The sequence below is a fragment of the Rana temporaria genome, chromosome 1 (assembly GCF_905171775.1).
Source record: "Rana temporaria chromosome 1, aRanTem1.1, whole genome shotgun sequence".
Lineage (NCBI taxonomy): Eukaryota > Metazoa > Chordata > Amphibia > Anura > Ranidae > Rana > Rana temporaria.
The window spans coordinates 562691776-562718938 of NC_053489.1; the positions used below are offsets into that span (position 1 = coordinate 562691776).

A 27163-nucleotide genomic window follows, 5' to 3' on the forward strand; every position below is an offset into this window, starting at 1 on the left:
CGTACACGTTTTACAAGCTTCTAAGTGCTGAAGAAATGTAACAAACATTAACAAACATATTCAATAAATAATTCTTATTTTTAAGTACGGTACCCCATGGTACAAGATGGATATTGATTGATTGTCATTTTTCTAAATCATTTGGCATTTCAAAAAAACACATGCAGTACACCTCTGCAATACATGAACATTTTCACAAGTTTTATCCCTTTAAAGACTGCAAAAGTCCAAAAAAAATACCTTTGGATTTCGGCAAAAATGCACTCTGCACACAATTTCTCATTTTTAAATGACCACAAATAGCTTTTCTGGACTGAAAATGCAAGAAGTGTGAGCGCTTCTCAGTTTATTTTGCTAAACTACAAAAACCTCCCTTTCTACCCATCTCCAGAACACTGGAAGCAGACATGTTCTGCAGTTCCATAACATGATCTAGGCACAGCTGATCAGACTGCTTGAAAGAAGATGCACACAGAACAGCTCTATATTTCTGGAAAGATCAACAGGTTTGTTTTTTTCTGCTATTAAAACAGTTAAAATAACAAAAGGAACGCACAAGGGAGAATTTTATTGCTAGGGTTTACATACACATTTCATCTACCAAAATGGTTGTTATTGTAGATAAAAAGGTACACATTTCATTCTCCAATTTCCCCCCTTTATCATCACTCCAAATTATAGATTTTTTGGATGACCAGCCTTCAGAGCAGTTGCACCAGATCCTAAACTTGTATTGATACCATTAAAAATTAACAGTGCTAACTATGAATGTTCAATGTATACATCAAACTATAAAAATATATATAGTCCATCTTATATTTCATCATAAAAAATGTCATGTAATAATTAATCAACAGGAGTGGAGAGCATATTAGTCAGTTTCCTTCCACTCTATACACCAGTGTTTCAACCTCTCACTATTTTTATACCCTGATCATTTGAATCTGAGTCTCTACTGCCCCCTACTGTGGAATGTCCCAATGCAATTAATTATATCTTTAAAGCCATAGTACACTCTATTGTGTTCCTATATTTCATATAATTCAATGTAATTTGTTATTGTGAATTGTTGCGCCGTCATGTCAAAGCATATAGAACGTCTCTTACTAATAATTTTATTTTTCTAAAAGCTTCTTCTCGGTTGCCGCCACCTCCATATTGACTCCTGTCTTCCGCATCCAATACCATTATAACTTCCGCCCTTACTCCCTCTCAATGGCCAATATCTCGCGCTTGCACAGTACTTATCAATCCAAGCCTCATTTGCGTGGCAGCACTACCATGACAGCAGCGTCAATCTGAGCCTGCTGCTGTCAGGCTCTCTCCTGTGTTGCGCACCTCCTTGTCAACCCCTGTGACGTAGCAAGTCACGTAAGGTTTAAAGCTCAGCTTGTCAATGGGAATTTAGTCTTGCGGGATGTCAGGGCTGATGCCAGGCAAAGGAAACGACGTACCCCCTGGCATGTAAATACCATTTTTCCAGCATGAAGAACTTGCCGTAAAAATAGGATTAAATGCGCATGTGCCAATGAAGTCATTAATAAAACCAGGACCGATTGCACTGAAAGGAAGGAGGTGGGAAGCAATCTACTGCCTTGAGTTTGCATGTTCTCCCTGTGCCTGCGTGGGTTTCCTCCGGGTACTCCGGTTTCCTCCCACACTCCAAAGACACGCTGGTAGGTTAATTGGCTTCCGTCTAAAAATTGGCCCTAGTATATGAATGTGAGTTAGAGACCTTAGATTGTAAGCTCCTTTGAGGGTAGGGACCGATGTGAATGTACAATGTATATGTAAAGCGCTGCATAAATTGACGGCGCTATATAAGCACCTAGATAATAATAATAATAATAATAATACACAGTGAAACTAGTTCAGTAGATTAGAATGAATAAGGGGGAAACTTAACAATGGGTTTACTACCGCTATCAGAAACAAAGATGTATAATGTTTGGATATCATGAATATAAATACATTTTTCAACATTTGAGATGAGTCCTGACGAAGCAGGATAATTAACCTGTGAAACTTATTAAAGAACAATGATACCCTCCCCCAGTGGCCACTATAAGGAATAATCAATTTTTACATAGTATTTTTGAAGTGCTTTGAAAGCATCCATTTGGGCCAACTCTGGGGTAACTCTGTATGAGTATTCTTCGTAGACAATATCAACAACATGGATGTTATAATCCACTTGTAATTTCCTCTAGCAGAAACTGACAAATGTACCTTTTTATGCCATGTAAAACCCCATATTTAGGGGTAAAGAAAAGTATATATTGTTTTTATTTCACAACTACAACTATAACTATGTAAATAAAAAAAGTTACATTGTATCAGTTGGGAGGGATTCTGGGAATAAAATGACAATGGGGACTGAGAAGGGGTAAAAGGGTTGAAGATGGGTCAACCTATTAACCATTAACACTTGCTCCACTATAAACTACTATGTTATGTTCCAATGTTGCTATAGTTTTAGGGATCAATACGAGTAGTATGTAAATTCATCAATATAGCAAATTCTTCTCTAAAACTTTGATTGTCTTTCTATGCCTATGATGATTCTCATACTTTGTTTTAAATAAAACCTCAGTAAAAATTTTGGAAACAAATGTAAATTGAAGAAGATCTGAAATGTAAAAAAAAATAAAAAATAAAAGCAAAATGATTACATGACTAGAATCATAATGTTATTGGTAATGTAGGTTCCAAAGCACTGCTATGTGGGGAGTCAGAAAATCTGTTTAACGGGATGTATTGAACAGAGTCAAGAAAGTAGTCAGATTAATGTAATAACAGAAAGCTAGATTGCACAAAAATTTTAATACATTCAGTGCTATATGGGAGTCTGAGGATATTAACCTAATTCAGATTATGCACTGACTTACCTCTGGTGTCACGCTGGGAACCTTGCCTCTTCCCCTAAATGTCTGCCCTGTTTCTCTCTACCTGTTCCCTTCATGTCTTCCCTTAAATCTTTCTTCAAGTTTTTACAGTAAAAAAGGTACATTAAAATTAGGGTTGTCCCGATACCACTTTTTTAGGACTGAGTACGAGTACCGATACTTTTTTTCAAGTACTCGCCGATACCGAATACCAATACTTTTTTTAAAATGTGTCCCCAAATGCAGCCATGTGCCCCCACAAATGCAGCCATGTCCCCCCCATATATGCAGCCATGTCCCCCCATATATGCAGCCATGTCTCTCCCATATATGCAGCCATGTCCCCCCCATATGCAGCCATGTCCCCCCCATATGCAGCCATGTCCCCCCCATATCCAGCCATGTCCCCCCCATATCCAGCCATGTCCCCCCCATATGCAGCCATGTCCTCCCCATATCCAGCCATGTCCCCCCATATGCAGCCATGTCCCCCCCATATGCAGCCATGCCCCCCCCATATGCAGCCATGTCTCTCCCCATATCCAGCCATATCCCCCCATATATGCAGCCATGTCCTCCCCATATGCAGCCATGTCCCCCCATATCCAGCCATGTCCCCCCCATATGCAGCCATGACCCCCCCCCCCCATATCCAGCCATGTCCCCCCCCATATCCAGCCATGTCCCCCCCCATATGCAGCCATGTCCTCCCCATATCCAGCCATGTCCCCCCCATATATGCAGCCATGTCCCCCTTACCGTACATGCTGCTGCATCCCCGCTGCCGCGCCGCATCCCCGCTTGGTTAATACGTGCGGGGGAACATTACAGCTTTGAATAGCTGTAGTCTTTCGCGCCGCGCTGCGTATAGACACTCCCCCTTGCTCAGGATTGGACAGTTCACCCGAGCAAGGGGGAGTGTCTATATGCGGCGTGGCGGGAAAGACTACAGCTATTAAAATGAATGCTGTAATGTTCCCCGCCCGTATTAACCAAGCGGGGATGCGGTGGGATGCGGCGTAGCGGCGGGATGCGTCGGGGGGGGAGTATTCTATTTTGGTATCGGGGGTATTTGCGGGAGTACGAGTACTCCCGCAAATACTCGGAATCGGTCCCGATACCGATACTAGTATCGGTATCGGGACAACCCTAATTAAAATGGCAACCAGTTTCCATCTTCAGCTTATTTTAAGCATCAAAGTTAGGAAATAAAAGATAGAAGTTGACTGGTTGCCATGCAGAGCTGCTACAGATTCTGGCTGCTCTAGTTTTGATAAATCCCCCTCACTGATTGGTTTATAGAAGGAAAACACACAGACTGTTCTTGAACCGCTTCCCACCAGGCCAATGTACATAAATCGCTGGGTGGGACAAGCACTGTTCTAACTGGATGTACCCGTACATCCTGTTAGAACATGTGGCCGTGCAGCGGCGCAATCCCATGATAACGGTGTCCCTCGGACACAGCACACCACAGATGGGGATATGGGCTCTCTGATTGACCCTCCCGATCATGTGATGGCGGTGCCTAATCACAGCCATCACACAATGTAAACAGAGGCATGTGCCTCTGTGTCGGCTCTCCTCCTAAACTCAGTGAGAGAGGGGAGAGGGGGACCGCTGCAGCCTGTCAGCAATCTGTGTGTAGCTGAGGATTTTACTGTTTAGCTACACACAGACTGCAGCCATCTGTCAACAGTGCACCAAGCACTATCTGTCCCTGTTCACAGTGCACAGCGACATCTGTGACAGTCGGGGCTTTTTTTCCGCAGGAACGCGGGGGAACGCAGTTCGGCACCTCCAGCAATGAATGTATGTAATGGCAAGGAGTGCTGGGGTGTGCTGGAGGGTCTGTTGATGCTTGCTGCTGGGAGATCTATTGTCACTGGTGGGGATATATTTTTGCGTGGAGGTCTCTTGTTGCTGGGTAGATCTATTGTTGCTAGTGGGGGGGGCTCTTATGTTTCTAGGGAGGAGCAATTTCTGCTGGGAGGGAGAGGTCTATTGTTGCCGCCTCCTGGAGGGTCTATTGATGCAGTCTGCTGGGACATCTGTTGTTGCTGCCGAAGGTCTATTGTTGCTGGGGTGGTATTTTGTTGTATGGGGGCTCAATTTTTGCTGGGGTAGGGTCTATTGTTGCTCACTGCAGGGGATATATTTTACCGTCTTTCTTTGTTATCATTAACAAATTCCATGCAAATCACTTAGTAGCAAAAATGATGCTTGGATCTGTATTCTCTAAAATGGGCGGTACTGGGAGGTCGGTAGGAGGTGGAACCAAGGAATGGTGCTCAGGGGTGGGTAGGGAGCAGAAACAAAGGGTGAAGATTGGAGTTCCTGCACCTATTCTCTGAGAAAAAAAGCCCTGGTGACAGTGTTCCATCAACATCTGTCACAGTGTACCAGTGCTCTATCAACATCTGTCACAGTGCATCAGTGCCCTATTAAAATCTGTCACAGTGTACCAGTGCCCCCGACCCCCCCCCCCCCCCGCTCATGTGCAAAGGTGTTGGTCCTCTAAACATGCCTAAAAGGCAATCACACCACACATGTGAGATATTGTCACGAACGTCAGAGCAAGAGCAATAATTCTCGCACCAGACCCTCTCTGTAACTCGGTAACCTGTGAAGGCTTATAAAGAGTCTTATATGGAGAATTTTAAACACTGTAGTTTGGCGTAATTCCACAAGCGTGCATAATTTTAAAGCGTGACAGGTTTGGTATTCTATTTACTCAGCGCCATATCAGATTTTATATTTTAACAAAATTTGGGTATTCTATTGTGTTTGTGTGCGTTACAATTCAATAAAGTATATTTTTTCCAAAACAATTTTGTTCGAAAACTACTGCGCGAATACCGTGTGACATAAAAAATTACAAAACCCGCCATTTTAGTGTCTAGGGTCTCTGCTAAAAATATATATAATGTTTGGGGGTTCTAAGCAATTTTCTAGCAAAAATTACCAGAAGGCCTAGTAAAATTGAATAACGTCTGAAGGTGCTTCATGGATGTTGGGCCTCTCTATGTGGCTAGGCTGTGAAAGTGTCTCAGACATGTGGTATTACCATACTCAGGAGGAGCAGCAGAATGCATTTTGGGGTGTACTTGCAAGTATGCCTATGCTGTGTGTAAGAAATAACTTGTTAATATGGCAATTTTATATTAAAAAAAACATGTATTTAATTTATTAATTTTCAACATAAATGTGGAAAAGATTACAACTTCAAAAAACTCATCATGCCTCTTAAAAAAAATACATTGGACTGTCCAAAAATGGGTCATTTGGGGGGTATTTGTACTGTCCTGAAATGTTAGGGCCTCAAGAAATGAGAGTTCATCAGAACTGATCAATTTTCAATGATTGATACATAGCTTGTAGACTCTATAAACTTTTTCACAGACCAAATAATATACACTGATTTGGGTTATTTGTATCAAAGAAATGTAGCAGTATACATTTTGGTCAAAATTAAAGAGGGGGTTCACCCTATAAAAAAATAAATTCTAGCATTAAATTAAGCATAGTAGCGCGAGCTACAGTATGCCTTTATTTTTATTTTTTTGCCATACTCACCGTTTAATCCTATAGTGAAGATTCAGACTCCCCGCGGGGAATGGGCATTCCTATCCAGAGGGAAGATGATTGACGGCCGGCTCTGGCACGTCACGCTTCTCCGGAAATAGCCGAAATAGGACTTGGCTCTTCACGGCGCCTGCGCCTAGTCTGTGCGCAGGCGCCGTATAGCACCGTGAAGAGCAGAGACCTACTCCAGCTATCTTCGGGGAGCGTGACGTGCCATAGCCGGCCGTCAATCATCTTCCCTCTGGATAGGAACGCCCATTCCCCGCGGGGAGTCTGAATCTTCACTATAGGATTAAACAGTGAGTACGGGGCAAAATAAATAAATAAAGGCATACTGTAGCTCGCGCTACTATGCTTAATTTAATGCTAGAATGTTGTTATTGAGGGTGAACCACCGCTTTAATGAAGGAAATGTTTTCCTTTGCAAAACTTTATAGCAGAAACAAAATTTTCAGTCTTTTTTCAGTTATAGTGCAAAACATAACAAACCCAGTGGTTATTGAATACCGCCAAAAGAAAGCTCTATTGGTGTGACCAAAAATGATACAAATTGCATATGAGTACATTGTTGCGTTTAGAGAAAATACACATTGTGCTATTCTGTAAGTCCAAAATTGGATTGGACACTCATGTGTAAATGCATGGAAAACCATGTAAACATGGCTAAACGCAGAAACTTCCAAACAAATGGAAAAGTGATCTGGGAGGAATAAAAGTTGTTTAGAAAAAAGTGCCATTGGGAGTGAAGCCTAGGCCTGCCACACAAGTAACAGTTTAAATTTAAAATCTCTGTACAATGGCCTACCCTAACAATTACTCAATTCATCTATTCAATTTTTATTGTAGCAAACAGGCTCTCGCACTATATAGGTGATGGTAAGTTTAAGTACAGACTACATGTGACCAGCTATACTTTTCTCATCATTTATGTAGTGGCTGGTCTCAACTAAATAATAAATTCAAACAAATTTATTAACATCGATGTATTGAGGTTTCTAATGTGGGGGGGGGGGGGGGACTTCTGGTCTGATGGCATATCCCATTTTAGATTGGGCTGCCAAAACATTTTAGTATGTTCTCAAAGGGTGCTGTGAATGATAAATGGTTGGGCAACACTGACATATATAGGTTGGCAAATAGGTGGGAGGACTGCACACCAGTAGTACCAGCAGTAATAGTGAGATTTTGTATTCCAATATGTAAAACGAACTACATGATAGCATAGGGAACAGCACAGATATAAACCCTCTACATGTTTCTTGCCATCCACCACTTAGTCATTCTATATTACTCTATAGTAAGTGCTGGATGGAATAAAACGTGTGAGTGGATTTGTATCCGTGTTAATTCTATGTATCATCAATATACCAAATATATCGAAATATACCGCTGGTGTGCAATCATACTATCTTTTTGATACACTCTATGCTAGGGGTGCTGAACCTGTGGCCTGCATAGCCCTCAGGTGTGGCCTGCGACCTCAAACCAGGGAAGCACATGCCCATGCTTTGGGATGGTGGGTCGGTAAGCCCAGATTGCACTTGCTGACCAGTCATCCCAAAGCATCATGGGATGTTAGCGCCGGCAACAGAAGGAAGCAGGCGGCCATGGAGGGAGCAGGAGCATAATAAGCCAATGCTTCCTCTGGTCCCAGGTGGAGTGATACTAAGTGCACGTCACCTGGGACCTTTCTAGCAGTCTGGAGAACAATGCCAATAGAAGCTGGAAGAGAAAAAGGTCAGTATATTGAACATCACATACACTGCATGTTTGCAATGGGCATATAAGCACTTATAAAAAGAGGCATTAGGCTGCTCTCACACCAATTTGCAGGTGCAGCACAGTGCACCTGCAGCTTTCCTATGGGTTACCTGCACTGAGCCATATATGTAAAAAAGGGGAAAGGACAGGAAAGGGAGTTGGTGCAAAATATCCACTGATATGTATAGGGAATTATATAAATTCTCTAGGCTGATCTAATACCCAAATGGGTCGTGTTGCTGTAATCAATAACTATGATAACAAAAAAATAGAATGAAAAGGGGTGGGGGGGATAAGAAGAGAGAATTGGGGGGATTAGGAAAAAAGGGAGGAAGTCAGCCGACTTGGGCTTAAAGGGATTACTATGAGCAACACTGTAATGATCAATTTGTGAAGGCAAAGATACGTTTAAGTAAATTTATTTGTATCAAAAATATAAAAATAGGCATTAAATAGTACAAGTTACATGAAAGATAAAGCGGTGGCCAAAAAATAAATAGATGTGGCTACCTTGAAAAAATATACAATTAGACACTAGAAATTGTGGACAGGACATGGACAAACATTTAACAATGAACGTGATCCGGACACGTGGTGTTCAGACCAATCATGTGTTGACACTCAGAGAAATTAATAAAATTTAATGCAGTAATCAAATAATAGAATAAAGGGGGACGTATAGTACCCACTCTGCATAAGTCAATAGGGTGTCAATATGTGATGATGGGGCTGAACACTGGCTTGATGGAGGACAGGAGGTGGGAGGGGTAGGTAAGTAGGGGTACTGAGCCATAGACTTCTATTATATCCTGCCAATTCTATGTGCTTTCAGAAAGTTCACTACACCCGTAAGATGTAATAGAGTTTATGGCTCAGGCCAGCTAACCCGCAGGTGGACTGCGCTGCTCTCACTGTGCATTATTGTGAAAGCAACTTTTTAGGGGGCTCAGGAAAACCAGGGCTTTTTAAAATTTGCAGTTTGGGGGCAGTAAAACCCCATAGCTTATTGTGGCCCGTGACCAGTTACCAAATCACATAATGGCCCTCGCACTTCAAAAGGTTGAACTCCCTGCTATATGCGGAAGTAGGGAATTTTTAATTTCCATGGGTGTTTTTATTTAAACTATATGTTAATTTTACATGGGGGGCAGAATGAAATAAGCAAACCTTGCATTTTGTTGGGTGGGCTTTAAGACCAGGCAGAGACGGAAGACTATGCTATCGTGACTTGTGAACAATGGGCCAGATCCTCAAAAGAGATACGGCGGAGTAACTGCTGTTACTCCGTCGTATCCCTGGTCCTAACTATGGAACTGATCCACAGACTCAGTTTCCCATAGTTAGGACGAAGATCCGACATGTGTAATTGAATTACACTGTCGGATCTTAAGGATGCAATTCTAGGCCGGCCGCTAGGTGGCGAGGCCATTGAGGCCGGCGTAGAATATGCAAATGACCAGTTACGGCGATCCACGAACGCTCCGACGGGCCCGACGCTCTAAATCTACGTCGTTTACGTCGAGTTCCGCCGCGTAAAACTAGGGCTAAGCCCTAGTTGTCCTAAGCCATGTTAAGTATGGCCGTCGTTCCCACGTCAAATTTTAAATTCTACGTCGTTTGCGTAAGACGTCCGTGAATGGCGCTGGACGCCATTTACGTTAACGTCTAAGCAAATGACGTCGGAGCGACGTCAGTTAGCGCAATGCACGTCGGGTAATTTACCCGACGGAGCATGCGCAGTACGTCCGGCGCGGGAGCGCGCCTAATTTAAATGGGACTCGCCCATTTGAATAGGAACGCCTTGCGCCGGACGGATTTAAGTTACAGCGCCGCAAAATTCCAGGTAAGTGCTTTGTGGATCGGCACCTAACTTGGGAATTTTGCGGCGGAGTAACTTAAATCCGAAAAGTTACGTTGCGCCGCGGCTTTGTGGATAACCCCCAATGTTTCATATCAACAATCTTTGTATAGAACACTGATTTTATAAGATTTTTTTCTTTACAATAAAACATGAAAAGTTGGTGGATGTTATAAAGTCACAGGACCCTGTTACTTGTCAGAATTTAAAGTAGAGCTAAAGTCCAAACTTTTTTTTAATATAAGATATGGTGGAGAGGGATTAGGACACCTGTCAGGTTGTTCTTGCTGTCTGTGTTCCCGAGATAAGAATTTGTAAAGAAAATCTAAAAATTTTGGGTTGTCACCAGAACAGGGAAATCTTCTGACGGGCCACTTGTTCTAGTGACCCTGGTGGTAACCTGGAATTTCCCTCACTTCAAATTTTTTTCTCACTTCCTGTTGTAGCTATGGGTAAAAAGTAAAGGGAAATCTCCCCAATGGCAAATGGTTATATATATATATATATATATATATATATATATATATATATATATATATATATATATATATATATATATATATATATATATATATATTAGGGATGCACCGATATATCGGTGCCGAAACATATCGGCCGAAAACAGCCGTTTTGGGCACATGCCGAAACAGCTTTAAAATTGCCGATAGGACTAATGGCTGCAGAGCGGAAAAACACACTGAAACTGTCTCCACACACTGCTCGCACACAGCCCCGCCTGCTCCTAACCCCACGCTGTGATAAACAGAAAGTTCTAATGCTGATAGACAGAACACATCTCAGCATTAGAACGGCACAGAAGAAGAAGACGTCACAGCACAGAAGAAGAAGAAGACGTTCAGCCCTGAAGGAGAAGGCACCGGACAGCGGGAGGAAGAACCGGGTGCGCCGAGTCCACAGCGGAGAGCGGCGAACATAGAAGAAGACCCCCGGAGAGTGGAGAAGACCCCCCGGATAGCGGAGAAGACCCCCCCGGATAGCGGAAGAAGCCCCCCCCTGAGAAGCACACCACCCACCGCCGAAGACGTCGGAGGAAACCCGCCTGGGGGGTGGGCGCTTTTATAAAAGCGACCCCCCCCGGCGGTGGAAGAGAACCAGATGGCGGCGAAGAAGAGCAGCCCCCACGCGAAGACGTCAAAGAAGAAGCCCCCCCTGGTGAAAAGAGCTAAAGAAGACAGGGGGCACCTCCGGAGCAGATTAATAAATTATTTTAAAAACCCTTTTGTCGTGTTTATTAACTTTAACATTTTTCCTCCAGGTGAATGGGTAGGGGTACGATGTACCCCATATCCATTCACTTAGGGTGGGGGGCCGGTATCTGGGGGCCCCCTTATTAAAGGGGGCTCCCAGATTCCGATAAGCCTCCCGCCCGCATACCCCGACAACCAACGGCCAGGGTTGTCGGGAAGGGGCCCTGTCCTCATCAACATGGGGACAGGGTGCTCTGGGGTGGGGGGGCCGCAGTGCGCCCCCCTGCCCCAGAGCACCCAACCCCCCCATGTTGAGGGCATGCAGCCTGGTACGGCTCAGGAGGGGGGGGGGGCGCTCGCTCGTCCCCACTCCTTTCATGGCCGGCCGGGTAGCGTGCTTTGGATACGGGTCTGGTATGGATTGTAGGGGGACCCCCTATGCCGTTTTTTCGGCGTAGCGTGGTCTCCTTACAACCCATACCAGACCTAAGGGCCCGGTATGCTCCTGAGGGGGGAACCCATGCCGGATTTTTATTTAAAATCTGGCGGGGAGTTCCCCCTCAGGATTCATAACAAACGCCGCACACGTGTAGAATTGGCGGGAATCCAAGTCGGATCTCCCGTCGCTTCTATGACGGCTTTGTCTCCATCGCGGCAAGCCAGCTCGGCGCTGGCTCCCGCGATGGGGCTCGTAGGTGGTCAATCTCGCCGAGAAAGGGAGCGAGATTGACACAATATCGCGGTCACCTACTGTATGGCTCGGTCCAGCTCTCCTAGAGTAACTGCCTGTCTCCTGGATACTCCTCCATGCTCTTGAGACTGTGCTTGGAGACACAGCAAACCTTCTGGCAATGACACGTATTGATATGCCATCCTGGAGGAGTTGGACTGCCTGTGCAACCTTAAGGCCCTGTACACACGAGCAGACATGTCCGATGAAAACGGTCCGCGGACCGTTTTCATCGGACATGCCTGCTGGGAGCTTTTGGTCTGATGTGTGTACACACCATCAGACCAAAAACCCCCGCGGACAGAGAACGCGGTGACGTAGACAACACCGACGTTCTCTAACACGGAAGTTCAATGCTTCCACGCATGCATCGAATCAATTTGACGCATGCGCTGGATTTCTGGACAAGTTTCTAAGCATGCTAAAAAACTTTTGTCCGCTGGAAACCTGTCCGCTAGGCCAGGAAACCTGTCCGCTAGGCTGTACACACGGTCAGACATGTCCGCGGACCAGTTTCAGCGGACATGTTCGGTCGTGTGTACGGGGCCTTATAGGGTCCAAGTATCGCCTCGTGCTACCAGTAGTGACACTGACCCTAGCCAAATGCAAAACTAGTGAAAAACAGTCAGAAAAGATGAGTAGGGAAAAAAATGTCAGACACCTCCACGTGAAAAAAACATTCCTGTTTTGGAGGTCGTCTCATTGTTGCCCATCTAGTGCAAATGTTAATTTTAATTAACAGCAAAGCAGCTGTAACTGATTAACAACCCCCTCTGTATACACCTCTCCCCCTCTGCTACTTAACTGACCAGATCAATATCTCAGGAGTTCTGATTCAAAAGTGTTCCTTTAAATTTTTTCGAGCAGTGTATATATTCCAGACAAAGCATTATTACTTAAAAAAAATGATTGTGTTATGTTGCCAGTTAAGATTCTGTCATCAAGGGTTTCTCACAAAGCACAACTCACTTTACATGCCACACTATAAATCCAAAGGGTACGTTTTTCTTAGGCCGGGTACTAACGAGCAAACATGTACGATGAAACCGGTCTGTCGGACCGTTTTCACCGTACATGTCTACCCGAGGGCTTCTGTACGATGGCTGTACTAACCATCGTAAGTCCGCGCGTAAACAATACGCGGGGCGGGCCTGCCATTTAAATGCTTCTATGCATGCGTCGAAATCATTTGACGCATGCGAGGGACGGCGGGCGCTCGGACATGTACGGTAGGTCTGTACTGACGACCGTACATGTCCGAGCGGGCAGGATTCCAGCGGACGGTTTTAAAACACGTCCAGGAATATTTGTCTGCTGAGAAAAGGCCCGGCGGGCAAATGTTTGCTGGAAATCTGCCCGCTCGCGCCTACACACGACCAAACATGTATGCTGAAACATGTATGCTGAAACAGTTTCAGCATACATGTTTGGTCGTGTGTACGGGGCCTTATAGTTAGACACAGGCTAAATCAGTGCATTTCATTGTTTGTTTGTTTATATTTGGATCTATCACCCACTACAGCTATAGAAATATATCTAGCTTTATACTTATTAGGTAATCATGCTGCATGGTCAGGCCAATATTCAATCAGTGAACTGGTAATATTACCTAGCAACCATGGGTGTAGGAACCCTTACAAATCTGGGGGGGACAGCATTTTTACTTGCCAGGTATATTCTTATCCAGTAAACTGGGAGTTGCTAGCGGCCGAATAGCGCTGCAAAACGACAGTAAAGCGCCGCTAAAAATAGCGGCGCTTTACTGCTGATGCCTCAGTGTGAAAGTAGCCTTAGGGCCCTTTCACACATACGGACCGTATGTCCGCATTTTCATCCGTCCGTTTGCGGATGAAAACGGGACATACATGGGTCCCTATGTGATTACGGGTGTCAGCGGATGAATATCCGCTGACACCCGTAATTTGTCCACCTCAGCAAAGATCCGCATTTACAGAGGGAAGAAATCCTATTTTTCTTCCGTCTGCCGGATAGGATGAACACGGACATACGGTCCGTGTTCATCCGATCCCCCATAGGGGAGAGTGGAGGAAAGACAGGGCGGTCCCTGTACAGTGTGCGGGGGCCGCCCTGTCAGCTGCCAGCTCAGCGGGGATTTTACGGAGGATCCCCGCTGAGCAAAGCGGACACACGGAGCGGATCATTACTGATCCGCCCGTGTGAAAGGGCCCTTAGAGTGCCGCCTAATCAGTGGCAATGAGTGCAGCCTCAACCTCCTTAAAGGGGTGGTTCCCCTAAAAATAAAGTTTTGACATTGCATTTGCTATAATAATTACAGTTAGAATCGGCTGGTTTTATGTAAAAAATACCTCCGTACGTAGCGTTTGTATTATTCGTTCCCACCGCCACTTCCGGGTACGATGCTGGCGGTGGGCGTTCCTTATTGATGGACAGGCATCCGACCGACGCATCCATCACGTCACGAGATGCCGAAAGAAGCCGAACGTCGTTGCGCATGTGCCGTATAGAGCCGCACCGACGTTCGGCTTCTTTCGGCATCTCGTGACGCGATGGATGCGTCGGTCGGATGCCTGTCCATCAATAAGGAACGCCCACCGCCAGCATCGTACCCGGAAGTGGCGGTGGGAACGAATAATACAAACGCTACGTACGAAGGTATTTTTTACATAAAACCAGCCGATTCTAACTGTAATTATTATAGCAAATGCAATGTCAAAACTTTATTTTTAGGGGAACCACCGCTTTAATGAGTTTGCATTGATTTCAGCATGCATTGCATGGAACACTTTGCACATGCTGAAATCAATACAAACTCGTTAAACAGACCACATTCATTGAAAGTTGATTAATATACAGATCATGATTTTGCAATAAAGTGATCCATGCTGCAAACTCATTAAACAGTCTCCACCTTCAGTGAAATTCCATGTACTGCAAAGTTTGCAAAACTTGAACTGTCACTGAAGGGAGAATGTTGAGTTTGCAGCATGGATCACTTTATTGCAAAATCATGATCTGTATATCATGATAAGAGTATTTTATTAATTTGTACCTGCTATCCTTTGCAGGGGGTTCCCCTCGTGCTTCTCTCTCTCCTCCTCCTGTCATCAGACAGCCTCCCCCTCCCAAGAGAGGACCCAGTGAACAACAGCCGCACGGAGGGGGTGGGCGGAGCTTTAGGCTCCGCCTCCGCCAGTCATGTTTGTAATCCATTAGTCATCAGCCGCTCCGTACTATCCCCCGCCCTCCACCCCTCTACATTGAACTCTGCCTCTCCAGCCCTCTACATTGCCGCTCCCTCCTACTACCCTCAGCATTCGTGAGTATAGCGGCAAAGCAGAGGGCTGGAGAGGCGGGGCGGTATTAGCATTCGTGAGGAGAATAGTAGGAGGGGGCGGCAATGTAGAGGGCTGGGCCTCCGCGCTGCACACAGACAAAAAAAAAAGCAAAAAACAGGCTGAGACAGCGCCGCGGCCGTTTTACCTGGGGGGGATTTTACAATACCTGTCCCCCCCGCATTATTTCCTGGGGGGGATGCGTCCCCCCCATCCCCCCCGGTTCCTACGCCCATGCTAGCAACTGTTCAGTCTGAACAAATAGGCCATTTTGTACTTAGTCCAAACTGATAACAGCAAGTAGAAATGCTGTCACCAGTCATTGCACTAGGTCTGAAAAATAGACTTGAGCTGTCTTGAAAGAAAATCTATGCAATAGAAGTTATCCTTTAAATTATATTTTCCGGTTTCAGTTAATAGCCACACTCCCCAGTATAAGTTTATAATTTACAGTATATGAAAGGTAAATCCATATGGAAAATGCTCCTTGCTGTGAGAATGTTAATTAGCCATTTCTCTTCCGCAGCAATTGTTTTCATTTTTGGCACAGATGTTAAAATCTACATGTGTTTGCTAGAAAATTACTTTAACCACTTGCCGCCCGCCAATGACAAATTGACATCGGCAAAGTGGTTGTAGAATCCTGATTGGACGTCATATGACGTCCTCAGGATTCTGAGCCGCTGCGCGCCCCCAGTCTGACACCCCGCTACACCGATCAAGGTAAAGAGTCTCTCACGGAGACTCTTTACCACGTGATCAGCCGTGTCCAATCACGGCTGATCACGATGTAAACAGGAAAAGCCGGTAATCGGCTTTTCCTCACTCGCATCTGTCAAATGCGGATCGGCTGCTCCTGTGACAGGGGGGGTTTGTGCTGATCGATTATCACCACAGCCCCCCCGAGGATGCCCACTGGATCAACAGGGATGCCCACTCGACCACCAGGGATGCCCACTAGACCACCAAGGACACAAAAAATGGATGCCAATCAGTGCCGCAATGGATGCTAATCAGTGCCCACAATGGGCATCACTGATTGGCAGGCATTGTTTGGCACTGATTGACATCCATTAGTACAACACATACGATAGTGCCCATCTATGCCCATCCGTGCCACCTATCAGTGCCCATCCTTGCCGCCTATGAGTGCCCATCCGTGCCGTCTATCCGTGCCCATCCGTGCCGCCTATCCGTGCCCATCCGTACCGCCTATCTGTGCCCATCCATGCCGCCTATCCGTGCCCAGCTGTGCCGCCTATCTGTGCCACCTATCCAAGCCCATACATGCCGCCTATCCGTGCCGCCTATCAGTGCCCATCCGTGCCGCCCATCAGTGCCGCATATTAGTGCCCATCAATGCCACATCAGTGCCACCTCCCCGGTGCCCATCAGTCCTGCCTTTTCAGTGCCTGTCAGTGCAGTACCATCAGTGCCCATCAGCGAAGGGGAAAACTTACTTATTTACAATGTTTTATAACAGAAACAAAAAAAAAACTTTTTTTTCCTAAATTTTTGGTCATTTTTTTATATTTTTTGCAGAAAATAAATATCCCAGAGGTGATCTAATACCACCAAAAGAAAGCTCTATTTGTGGGAAAAAAATTATAAAAATTTCATTTGGGTACAGTGTAGCATGACTGAGCAATTGTCATTCAAAGTGCAACAGCGCTGAAAGCTAAAAATTGGTCTGGGCGGGAAGGTGTATAAGTGCCATGTATGGAAGTGGTTAAGTGGTATATAACCCAAAAGGCAAACATGCATTATATTGCAGTTTACCAATTCTTAGACAATGTGGCTGCATTAGATTACTTTTTTAGGCTTTCTTTCCTTTTTTTATGTAGTAATCTGGCCAGTAAAGCCTAGTGCACATGGGCCGGATGTTGGGCTACATCAGTCGGTTCAGTGGAAACCAGCTGACATTTGGCCCGTGTGTACTGGGTTGGGCCGGCTTCTGTCGAGGGTGCATGACCGAAGAACTGCTGAGAGCGCTGACTGGAGTGTTTTGGTGGGGGCATCCCCCTATCAGAAAACAACAGAACAGCAGGGGAGATTTCTGTACCAACATTGTATAGTCAGTACAACGGCTATTCCTGAGCTGTCAGTTATTTTTGTTCAGCCCTGCTAGATTGAACTGAAAAAACTACTACTGTGTACTAGGCTTAAAGGGTCACTAAAGGAAAAAAAAATGTTGCCTAAAATTAATGTCTGCAAGGTAGACAGACAGAATAGTGTAATGATTCTGTTAAAAAACAAGTAAATACCTATTAAATTCCTTCATCTATATCACCTCCGGCATTCTAGTTTCTGTTCTCTCATTCACTTCCTGGTTTGCATCTCATACATTTCCCAGTATGAATTGCGGCACACCCAGTAATTCACACCTCCTTGAAGTCTCTAACACGTAGAGAGCGTCCTGCCGCACAGGTGTAGTTCCCAGGAAGGGGTGAGCATGTTACTGACCACCGCAGTAAATCCTCCCTTCACGGTGGTCAGTAAAATCAGACAAGCAGGAAGTGAACAAAACAGAGATGAAATAGAGCAACTTCTGAGCAAAAACGAACAATGAGGAAGTGAAAAGAGGAATGTCTGCAGGTAAAGGATGCTTATTATAAAAAAAAAATGTTTTCCTTTACAACCCCTTTAAAGCGGAGGTCCACCCTAAAAAAATACATATCTTCCTATACCGCGGATCTCCTCGTCGTCCTCACGTTGTCTTCTGGGAAATGGGGCGCGCTGTCTCCTGGGACTTGATGGATTGGCCTTGGGGGCCTGACATCGCGGGCTCCCTGGACAGGCAAGTGTCCTTATTAAAAGTCAGCAGCTACAGTGTTTGTAGCTGCTGACTTTAAAAAAAAATTAGGCTGGAACACCGCTTTAAATCTGCGTTTTTTCTGGCACAATAAATGTTTATTGAAGATTTTAAAAGAGTACATAACAAAAGAACACCCATACAGGGGGCTGGTAATGGTTATTCATAGACTGCCAATGAAAGGTGGGTTTGTGTACAACTGAACAATAAACAACATTTCAGAGATTTTGATAAGGATTGATAAGCTTCAATATGTTACATTTTTGGTTTTCGGGGTTAAGACTGCTTTGAAACACAAAAAAATGTATATGTTCTGAAATACGAGGCCCTGTAAAATAAAGTGGTGGTTGTTGCAATTTTTACACGTTGTGTGATATTTGCGCAGCTTTTTATCAAGTCTACATTTTGAGGAAACTGTTTTTTTGTAAAAAATAAAAGGGGTTGCACTAAATAAATGGATACCAAGCATATCAAGGCTTGGAATTGCACATCTGTGAAATAGGTATTGGAAACGGGGTGTGCCAGGGGCTACTCCAAACTTACCCCTTCCCCAGCCCCACCCTCCACCCCTTTTTCTTTTCTCTTCTTCTTCTTCTTTCACCTTCTTCTGCCTCTCCTTTGTGCTATCTGATGCCCGATTAAGGCTTCATTGGTAAGCCATGCATGCATGACTATATGATCTCCAACATTATTAAGTTTATTGTATTAAACTTGTTTTTCTAATGTTCAAACACATTTTTGACCATGTGACTATGAGATTGTATTTACTTTTGTAGATGTATATGGTTGACTCCTCCTGAAGAATCGGCCAAGGACGCAAAACATGTAGAGGACTACGCCAGGACATGCATATCAATTCCTCACAATACCTGTGAGGTGTTTTGTGAACCATTCATATCAATTTTGCAACAACGGTTTATGGCACACCCCCTTTCCAATATCCTAATACAAAGGATGATGGTACCCGCCCCTACCCTTAGACGTAACTAAATGAGGCAATATGCCATATTTCATCTGTGAAATGGGGAAAAACTATGGTGCCTAAAATCACCTATAAACGCTTTATAAAAGACATATGATGGCCCTAGAATTATTGCGCACACTCTGACGATAGCTCTATGCACATTTGCATTTATTTAACTTTATTGATATCACAAGCCCCCTACATAATAGCATTGGTAGGTGACGGGTTCTCTTTAAGGGTGCAATAAGGCACTCTGTGACAGCTGAGCAAGCACAAGACTGTGCTTGATTGGCTGTTTCACCAGCATTTCAGGCACAATTCTGATAGATTTTAACCCAGGAAATGCTCAGAGCTGAGTGCTTCCAGATTCATTGATCACAGAGCAGATCGGGGTATAAATTCTGCAGATGTAAGCATTGGTTTAAGTCCTTGACTACCGGGATGTTTATAAACGTACTTTGATACAAGTGCTTAAAGTGTTACCAAACCCAGGAGGACCCTGCATTCACAATATATGGTCTCCCACAGTACATAGAATAGGGAAATGCAATTATTTTACTAAATATAAACTGCTAAATACCCTTTCTCATCAGCAATTAGAGCAGTCTTCTGTATGGGATAAGAAAGAAAGTTTACCGCTTGGAGTGCGGCCGCCCCGTTTTTTCTCTACACATAAGAGCAGTCTTCTGACTTCTATCAATGTCTGGTTAAAACTTGTAGGAGGAGTTTTCATTTTGCTCTGACTGTCCTATGAGCCTGACCCCTGACCCTCTGTCTGGACAGTGATAATTGGTCCTCTGCAGATCACATGAAAACTCCCAAAAAAACAAAACAACTCTCTAGCAATACACACCAAACTGGGCATGCACAGCTTGTCCCCTAGTTTTTGTTCTATCTGGAGATGGATTGGGGACAGTGGAAGAAGGGAAGGAACATAGAAGACAGGGTAAAACAGCCTTTTTCCCAATCCAACGTATTAACCCCTTAGGTTCCACAGTGAGTATAACAAGCATGCTTTACTGCATATATAGACTGATTTTACTTTTGTGGGTTTAGAAACACTTTAATCTTGAATCTTGAACTAGGAGTATGCAATTTTGTGTGTTCCAAGTTCTCAGAACAGGTGTCAAATTAACCCTTACTTTGGGCAGCCAAGCTTCAAAAAACTTTTGTCTCAAAAGGGTTAAAGCGGAGTTCCAGCCTTTTAATGTTCATTGAAGGTCAGCAGCTACAAAAAACATAGCGGCTGACTTTTAATAAACACACACTTACCTGTTCCACCATCCAGCGATGCAGCCGCACGTAGCATCACTCCTCTCCACGCCCCTGTCCTTGGTGCCTCCATTCACATTCTGGGCACTACGCTCCCGGAATGGACAGGCGATCTCCTGGGACCTGTCACGTGTCCCAGGAGATCAACCTAGAGGGAGGGGCCGCCTAGGGGCAGAGGAGTCGCCGCCTTGGCGGTCCCTAGGTGGAAGTAGGAAGTGGGACAGAAAGTCCCACTCCTACCGAAGCCCCCACTCCTGGAGTAAGGGGGCGAGGAGTGCTTAAAGTGGACGTTCCACTTTTGGGTGGAACTCCGCTTTAATGCTAAATGCAGGAAAAATACAAAATTATCCATTTTAGGCTCCTTTGCCAACTATCGCTATGTAATTGCTGGGGAGATTGAGATAAAATATACATGCATGTTAATGAACACTTGTTGTTTTAATATATCAAGAAAATAAGTAATACATGATTTAAATGCTACATATATTTTTTGCTAAAGAATGCATTAAGATAAAAAAAAAACTCTGCCTTTACAACTCCTTTAATACATGTTCAACTGTTCTCTTTTCAGAAGCAGATTCTTATATTTTTTTTTAAAGAATCTTATAAGTCTATGGTGCCTGCTCCTCTCTCATCTCACTGTCATAATTTACCGTGCTTATTTTCATGAAGGGTCTCTGTGATCCTTCCCAATCAGTAATGGGTAAAATTACCAAGTATATTTTTCACTTCACCCCCTTAAAACTGACTACTATTGAGGATTTATGTATTCTCAATAAGTTTGTAAACTTGTCTTAAAGCAAGCCCTCGCTGACCAGGGCAACTCTAGGCACTGTGGAGCAACTAATCCTTAAACTTGGCAACTCAAGGAATGCAGTTGTTTTCTCAGCTCACCCTGCTCCTTCCTACTAGAGTATCTGCTGTGTGTATACAATAAAGTTTTGAAGGCTGGAAGGCTGCCAAATGACTGATGGAAGGTAGAGCTGGGAGAGCCTCTTTGTAGATTGCAAAGAGAAAGACTACTTTTGTGCATCTGCTTTGAATTTTTTTAATTAAATAGTTCAGCAGCGTCTGCAGCAACAGAACACAGAGTTTGATTTTAAATTAATTTACTGTTAAGAATATGTAAATATTCATCCCACTGATAGTGGGAAACTTCTATGGCATGAATGATATACATGGGTAAGTTAACTCAGTAGTGATTTACAGTTTCATAAGAATATTAAAGTATAACTAAAGGCCAAACGTTGTTTTTTTCGTTGTCAAGAGAGTGGAGATGAATTAGAACATCTATTAGGTTTTTATTGCCGTCTGTACCCCCAGATTCACCCTCTTTATTTGTTTACCATTATCATTGAAAGAGAAAGTTAAAGTAAAAGAAAAAAACAAATTTTTGGGTAATTCTCTGAAAGGTAATAGAGCGGAAATCTTAAAATGGGGACACTACTTCTGGCGATTCCCTTAATTTGCAGGGATTTCCTCTCACTTCCGGTTTTGGCTATGGAACAGGAAGTGAAGGCAAATCTCCCCAATGAGACACAGATGGCAAAAACAAAACCTGACAGATTATAACCCTCACTTACGCTATCCAAAATGTAAAAAAAAAAAATAAGCTTTGGTCTATAGTTCCACTTTAAGACACTTGACGGGCCATAGCCTGGCGAAAGGGTTCACGTTGACATTCTACTGTTATTGTTGCACATCTATGCTTCTTGATTAGGTGTAATATCTTCCTACTCTAAGAAAATATTTTTCAACAGACGCAAGGATGTACAGCAGCCAGCACATTTTACCTTATGCACGCAGACCATGCAAACAAGGAATAAGATTTCAATTACCTCAGTAGACACACGAGGGGTGTTCTCTTGCATATAATCCAATAGTTTTTTAGGAGGCTGGTGGCAGACATAGAACAAAAACGCAGAGGTGAAATGGATAATCATGATAGTAGACAGTTATCAATGTGATGGAGAATAGTGATGAGTTATTTTTGTCTAGAAAACGGATTTCAAAAGTAAAGAAAACCAACAAAGTGAAGAAAAAGCCAATAGAGAGGTTAGTAAGCAGCTGTAAAACGGCTCCATGCAAAAACACACAAAACAATAAGCACACGGCTACACACGAAATCTACAAAAGTATTTTCCATTGAACTTGCCTAATGGCTTCATGTAAAGAAAACACACACACACAACTCACACACAAGACATGCTGGTCCAGCACACAAAAAAACACCCTATTTTGCACCATTTGTTCCTGTGCACCCCAATAGTATAAAATGATCAACTGCATAATTTCTCATTAGATGTTGTGTTGATCTTTGGAAGACACCCATACTTTATGTTAAGATGTAGTATTAGCACAATAAGCATTGTGGCTCTTTAGGGTTGGAGATCACACTGGACTGACTTGATCATTCACGATTTGTAGGTAGGTGAAGATGTGGGTGGGTAGAAAGTAGAAAGAGTTCCCTTCCGAATGTTTGTGCCCAACTTGGAGGTGGTAATGAGCCCTATCGGAGTCTGGCGTGCTGCCTCATGGTTCGGCCTTATCGTCCATTCCGCATGTAGCCATGGAAAATTGATAGAAGGGAGTGCCTGGTAGTGTACATATAGTTTAAAGCCTTTTATTGACGGTAGCAACAAGTAAAAATCAAGCCAACACGTTTCGCGGGGAACTGTGACTCCCCCTTCTTCAGGGCTGCTGCATGCTAATGTTTGGGGGAAGGATCCCAATCAGGTGTGCCTGAGGCACACCAAGATCAGACAGATGAGTGTCGGCTGTGGGTCTGGCACCCAGACACCCATCCATTTGATCCTTGTGCGACAGGATTGATTTTATGTGTTGCTACCTTCAATATAGCTCTAAACTCATCTTCACTGGATACTGGGCAATCCTTTCTATATACTTTCCAACACAATAGTCATTGGTAAGGGGAGCATACCCATCAGTGGGGTGGGGTTGCCTATAATTTAGTTTTCCTGGATGGCACTGAAGCAGAGCTGTAATATATGGAGTTGCTGTAAGCAGTGGCCCAGTTTTCAATGTATATATGAAAAGAGTTCTGACAGTGCCTGAATAGGAACGCCGCTCTCTCTTTCAGACAGGAAATCTCTACAGTAGCTGACTGCAAATATCAGCAAAATCTCCAACAACATTCAAATCAAGATGTTTTATATATATTTTATCAACTATATTTTGAGAATCTACTGACACATGCGATGTGTTGTTTCAGCTTTGTAAATATAGAAAAGAGCGGCATTATTGTAAAACATGCCACTGATTCTTGAATAATGTAAATTTGGCATAAACCAGAGCAATGCAAATTGAGGTGAAAAAATACAAAAGCAGAGATTACCTTCACCCCGAAAATTACACAGCAAAACGATCAGAAGATCCAGATTAATAAACCAAATACATTACAGGAATTTCTGATAGGTATACCCAAAATAGTAATGTACACCTGTCTATGGTTACATTTTTAATCTTTGTTGTTATAAAACACCACCATAATTCAAATGTTGTTAGTCATTTTATAGATATTCTACAGTGGTGCTCCAGTTCATACATAAGAATGGGCAGCGATCAAATTTTTCCAGTGTTTTCCAGCACATAATTTACTCTTCCAAAGTGAACAAGTCTTTATATTTAGCTTATTTAAAAATGCTCAGTGACAGTTCTGTACGGGAGTACATGATTCTATAAGGCAACATGAATCATTACTATAAAAACCAAGACCTGCCTATCTGGCTAGGGAATGGTCCATTGGAACCAAGGCCCAGAACGAAAAAGAACGTTCTGCAATATATATGTATCTAGAATATGTTTACTAATGGACAAGAAATATCAATAAATAAATGAGATGAGAGCAGAATTTGCACTTTGTTATGGACAATGCTGGTCTGAGTGAAACAACCACCCAACATTCTTGGGCTTGTGCCCGTAAATGACAGAAACAGGAAACTCTGCACTGCTGAATCTTGCAGTTCCTCTCATATTCTTTTAGCCATCTAAAGTTAGCAAATAAGTTTTCTTTTCCATGTGGTATGCCTAATCACACAGACAACCACAACAGAATTGGAAACTATGTTCCATGAGACTTCACAGAACTTCTATAGGAGAATCTGGTCACACACACATAAAGTAACTGCTTTCTAACACAGGCTAATGTTGTGTGTTTGCAAAATATTGTAGGGAGCTGTACTCAAACCCTTCGGCTACAGCCCTGTCACGGAAGGTGTTTCCAGGAAACAAAGAAAATCCTCAGCTTGTTATAGCTTCTACGTTTCATTGAAAAACTACATTTATTTCACTTGGAGTAAATGCCTCCAAACTCCTTCTCAGTGCCCTGGTCTTCAAACTTTGTATGTGGTATTTTGTTCAGCTGCCAATTCTTCGATTCACTCCTATCCTCCCTAGGTCCTTCTGTGATGTGGGAGGTAGACTCACTGATCTAGTTACTCCAAGTTGCAACTGCCTAGCACTTTCCACCACTATAATCAGCCTTCTACTTCTCTCACTGAAAGTTGACAGCGATATAGGAACACACAGCTTGTCTCAACCTGAAAAAACGGGATGCACCCACCCAATCACAAATCTATAGAAGCTCTAAGCTCTATTCAAGTTTTAGGCAAGTTACTCAGGACATTTGCATATTTATTTTAAAGAAGGATGTGTTCTAGAAATCTTCTGTGGTAGTTGTGGGGGGTTCAACCTATTCCATAAAAAAGGGACATACAGGGCATGAAGATTACTGGATATATAAGATTCCACCCATTAAATGTACCCTTAGATCTCTGTGAAACGCTTGGTGAAAACCATTTCACTTTTCCATGGTGTCCCGGATTAATTAAAATCTTAACAATAGCTTTACTATGACCACAGTTAAAATTCTGGTTTGCCACATCATATACTGTACAGGACAGTGGGGTGGGGATGATTTTGTTGCTTGCTATGGGTAATAGGAAGTAAAGATCCCTCCTTGTTTCTAAAAGGTGCCAATTATTGCATATTAACAACAACCCTTCATTAATCTGCTCTTAAGAAGTTAAAAATAAAGGAGCCTTAAATCAACATAAGCCTAACTTCATTTATTTTTCATAAATAACAAAAATCAGCTGGATAGAGAATTCTGATTTATTTAGGTTTGTAAGAAAAGCTTTCTTCATAGCTGGAGTTTTATACTGAATAAACATACTGGCCACACAGGATGCTTATTAATAAATGCTAAAAGGTCTGCAGTTGTTCCTACGACTTCTAATGAGAATTTTTCAACTTGTGTGTCAGTGTGGGGAAATGGCTAGACAGGATACAGCGTGCAGACATATGGGACGAACTTGATTGTCAGTCCGTGACTTACTGGTAGTCCAAGAAGATCACCAATTTCCTTAAACATAAATCATGCTACAAGGGCATGTTATCTTCATCCAATAGACTGTTAAAGCTTATCCTTACTTCGATCTCCAAATAGGTGCACAGCGTATGTTAATCCACGATGGTGCATAAGTGGGAGTTAATGAACCATAAGCTTCAAAGGATTAGATTTTCCTACCAGCTATTCTAAGAATTAGTATCTAACCTCACTTACCGGATGTCCAAACTCCAGCTCTGAAAAGAATTTATACCATGGTTCATTTTCTAAATCTATCTCATCAGGATTTATACGACCATTCTGGAGTAGGAAGCAAGGAGGGGGGAAGGAAAAGGTGCTCAAAAATTGCATTTGCTAAACTTAACAGCATTCGAGCAGTAAACACAGTAGCACATTAATACGGACTAGAGAGCACAAGATGTTTATTAGAATAGGTTTCTCAAGAGTCCAAAGTTTTATCAAATTCCACGAGTCCCTATTATTTTACTAGGCCCATTTCATTCCTGTTCTGCCATAACAAGACCTGACAAGTAGTGTGGGTCATCAGTATGCCAATGTTTACAGTATTCACATTCCAGGATATTTTTCACACACCACTCACAATTACTTATGTGAGACATAGCAATGTTGGGTTACTGCTGGGCCTAACCAGATGGTGCCTACATGATTATAATGTGAATTGACTCACCTTCCAAATTTGTTTCAGTATTAGAGTCCAACGATGCTGCACACATATATATCTCAATACTATAAGATACTAAACACACAGGGCCAGATTCACAGAAGAAGTACGCCGGAGTATCTACTGATACTCCGGCATACTTTCAAATTTGCCGCGTCATATCTTTAGTTTGAATCCTCAAACCAAGATACGACGGCTTCTGGCTTCGATCCGACAGGCGTACGGCTTCGTACGCCTTCGGATCGTAGGTGCAATACTTCGGCGCCCGCTGGGTGGAGTTTGCGTCGTTTTCCGCTTCGGGTATGCTAATGAGCTTTTTCCGGCGATCCACGAAGGTATTGTTTATTGTTTATTGCTTATTGCTTGTATAGCGTAGAATCACCCGAAGGTATCGAAACGCTTCCAGACCTTAACAATTCACAACAGGACCGAGTGTTACAGGCATAAATTAACATAGTAACAATATAAAATATGTACCACAATTAAAATCAAATAATAAAACAACAATATAACACCATAAAACCAATACAGTACAAAACCATAGAAATCACATAAGACCAAAAGAGAGACAACACACAATTCCCAACAGATCTAGCAGTGCTTCCCGCCAGAATGACCCTAACCTCACTCTTCCTATCAATCTGCCTCTGCCCACAGATAGGTTTTTAGATCCCTCCTGAATGTGGGTAGGTCAGGACTCTGTCTAAGACTTAGGGGAAGTAGA

The 27163-nt window shown here is 43.3% G+C and overlaps 1 protein-coding gene across 21 annotated transcripts in view; it reads right to left on the reverse strand.

Moving 5' to 3' along the window:
* SORBS2 (sorbin and SH3 domain containing 2) overlaps positions 1–27163 on the reverse strand; it is a 396754-nt gene that overhangs the window by 57070 nt on the left and 312521 nt on the right. For 15 of the 21 annotated variants that reach the window (XM_040334275.1, XM_040334288.1, XM_040334284.1 and 12 more), the window contains 2 exons: positions 25974–26057; positions 22228–22284 (listed from right to left, as the gene is read on the reverse strand). The exons of 4 other annotated variants lie outside the window; for them this stretch is intronic. In XM_040334275.1, the coding sequence (XP_040190209.1) occupies positions 22228–22284; positions 25974–26057 (141 nt within the window). The remainder of the gene's footprint in view (positions 1–22227; positions 22285–25973; positions 26058–27163) is intronic. 2 more of the 21 variants (XM_040334280.1, XM_040334325.1) reach the window with 1 other exon arrangement.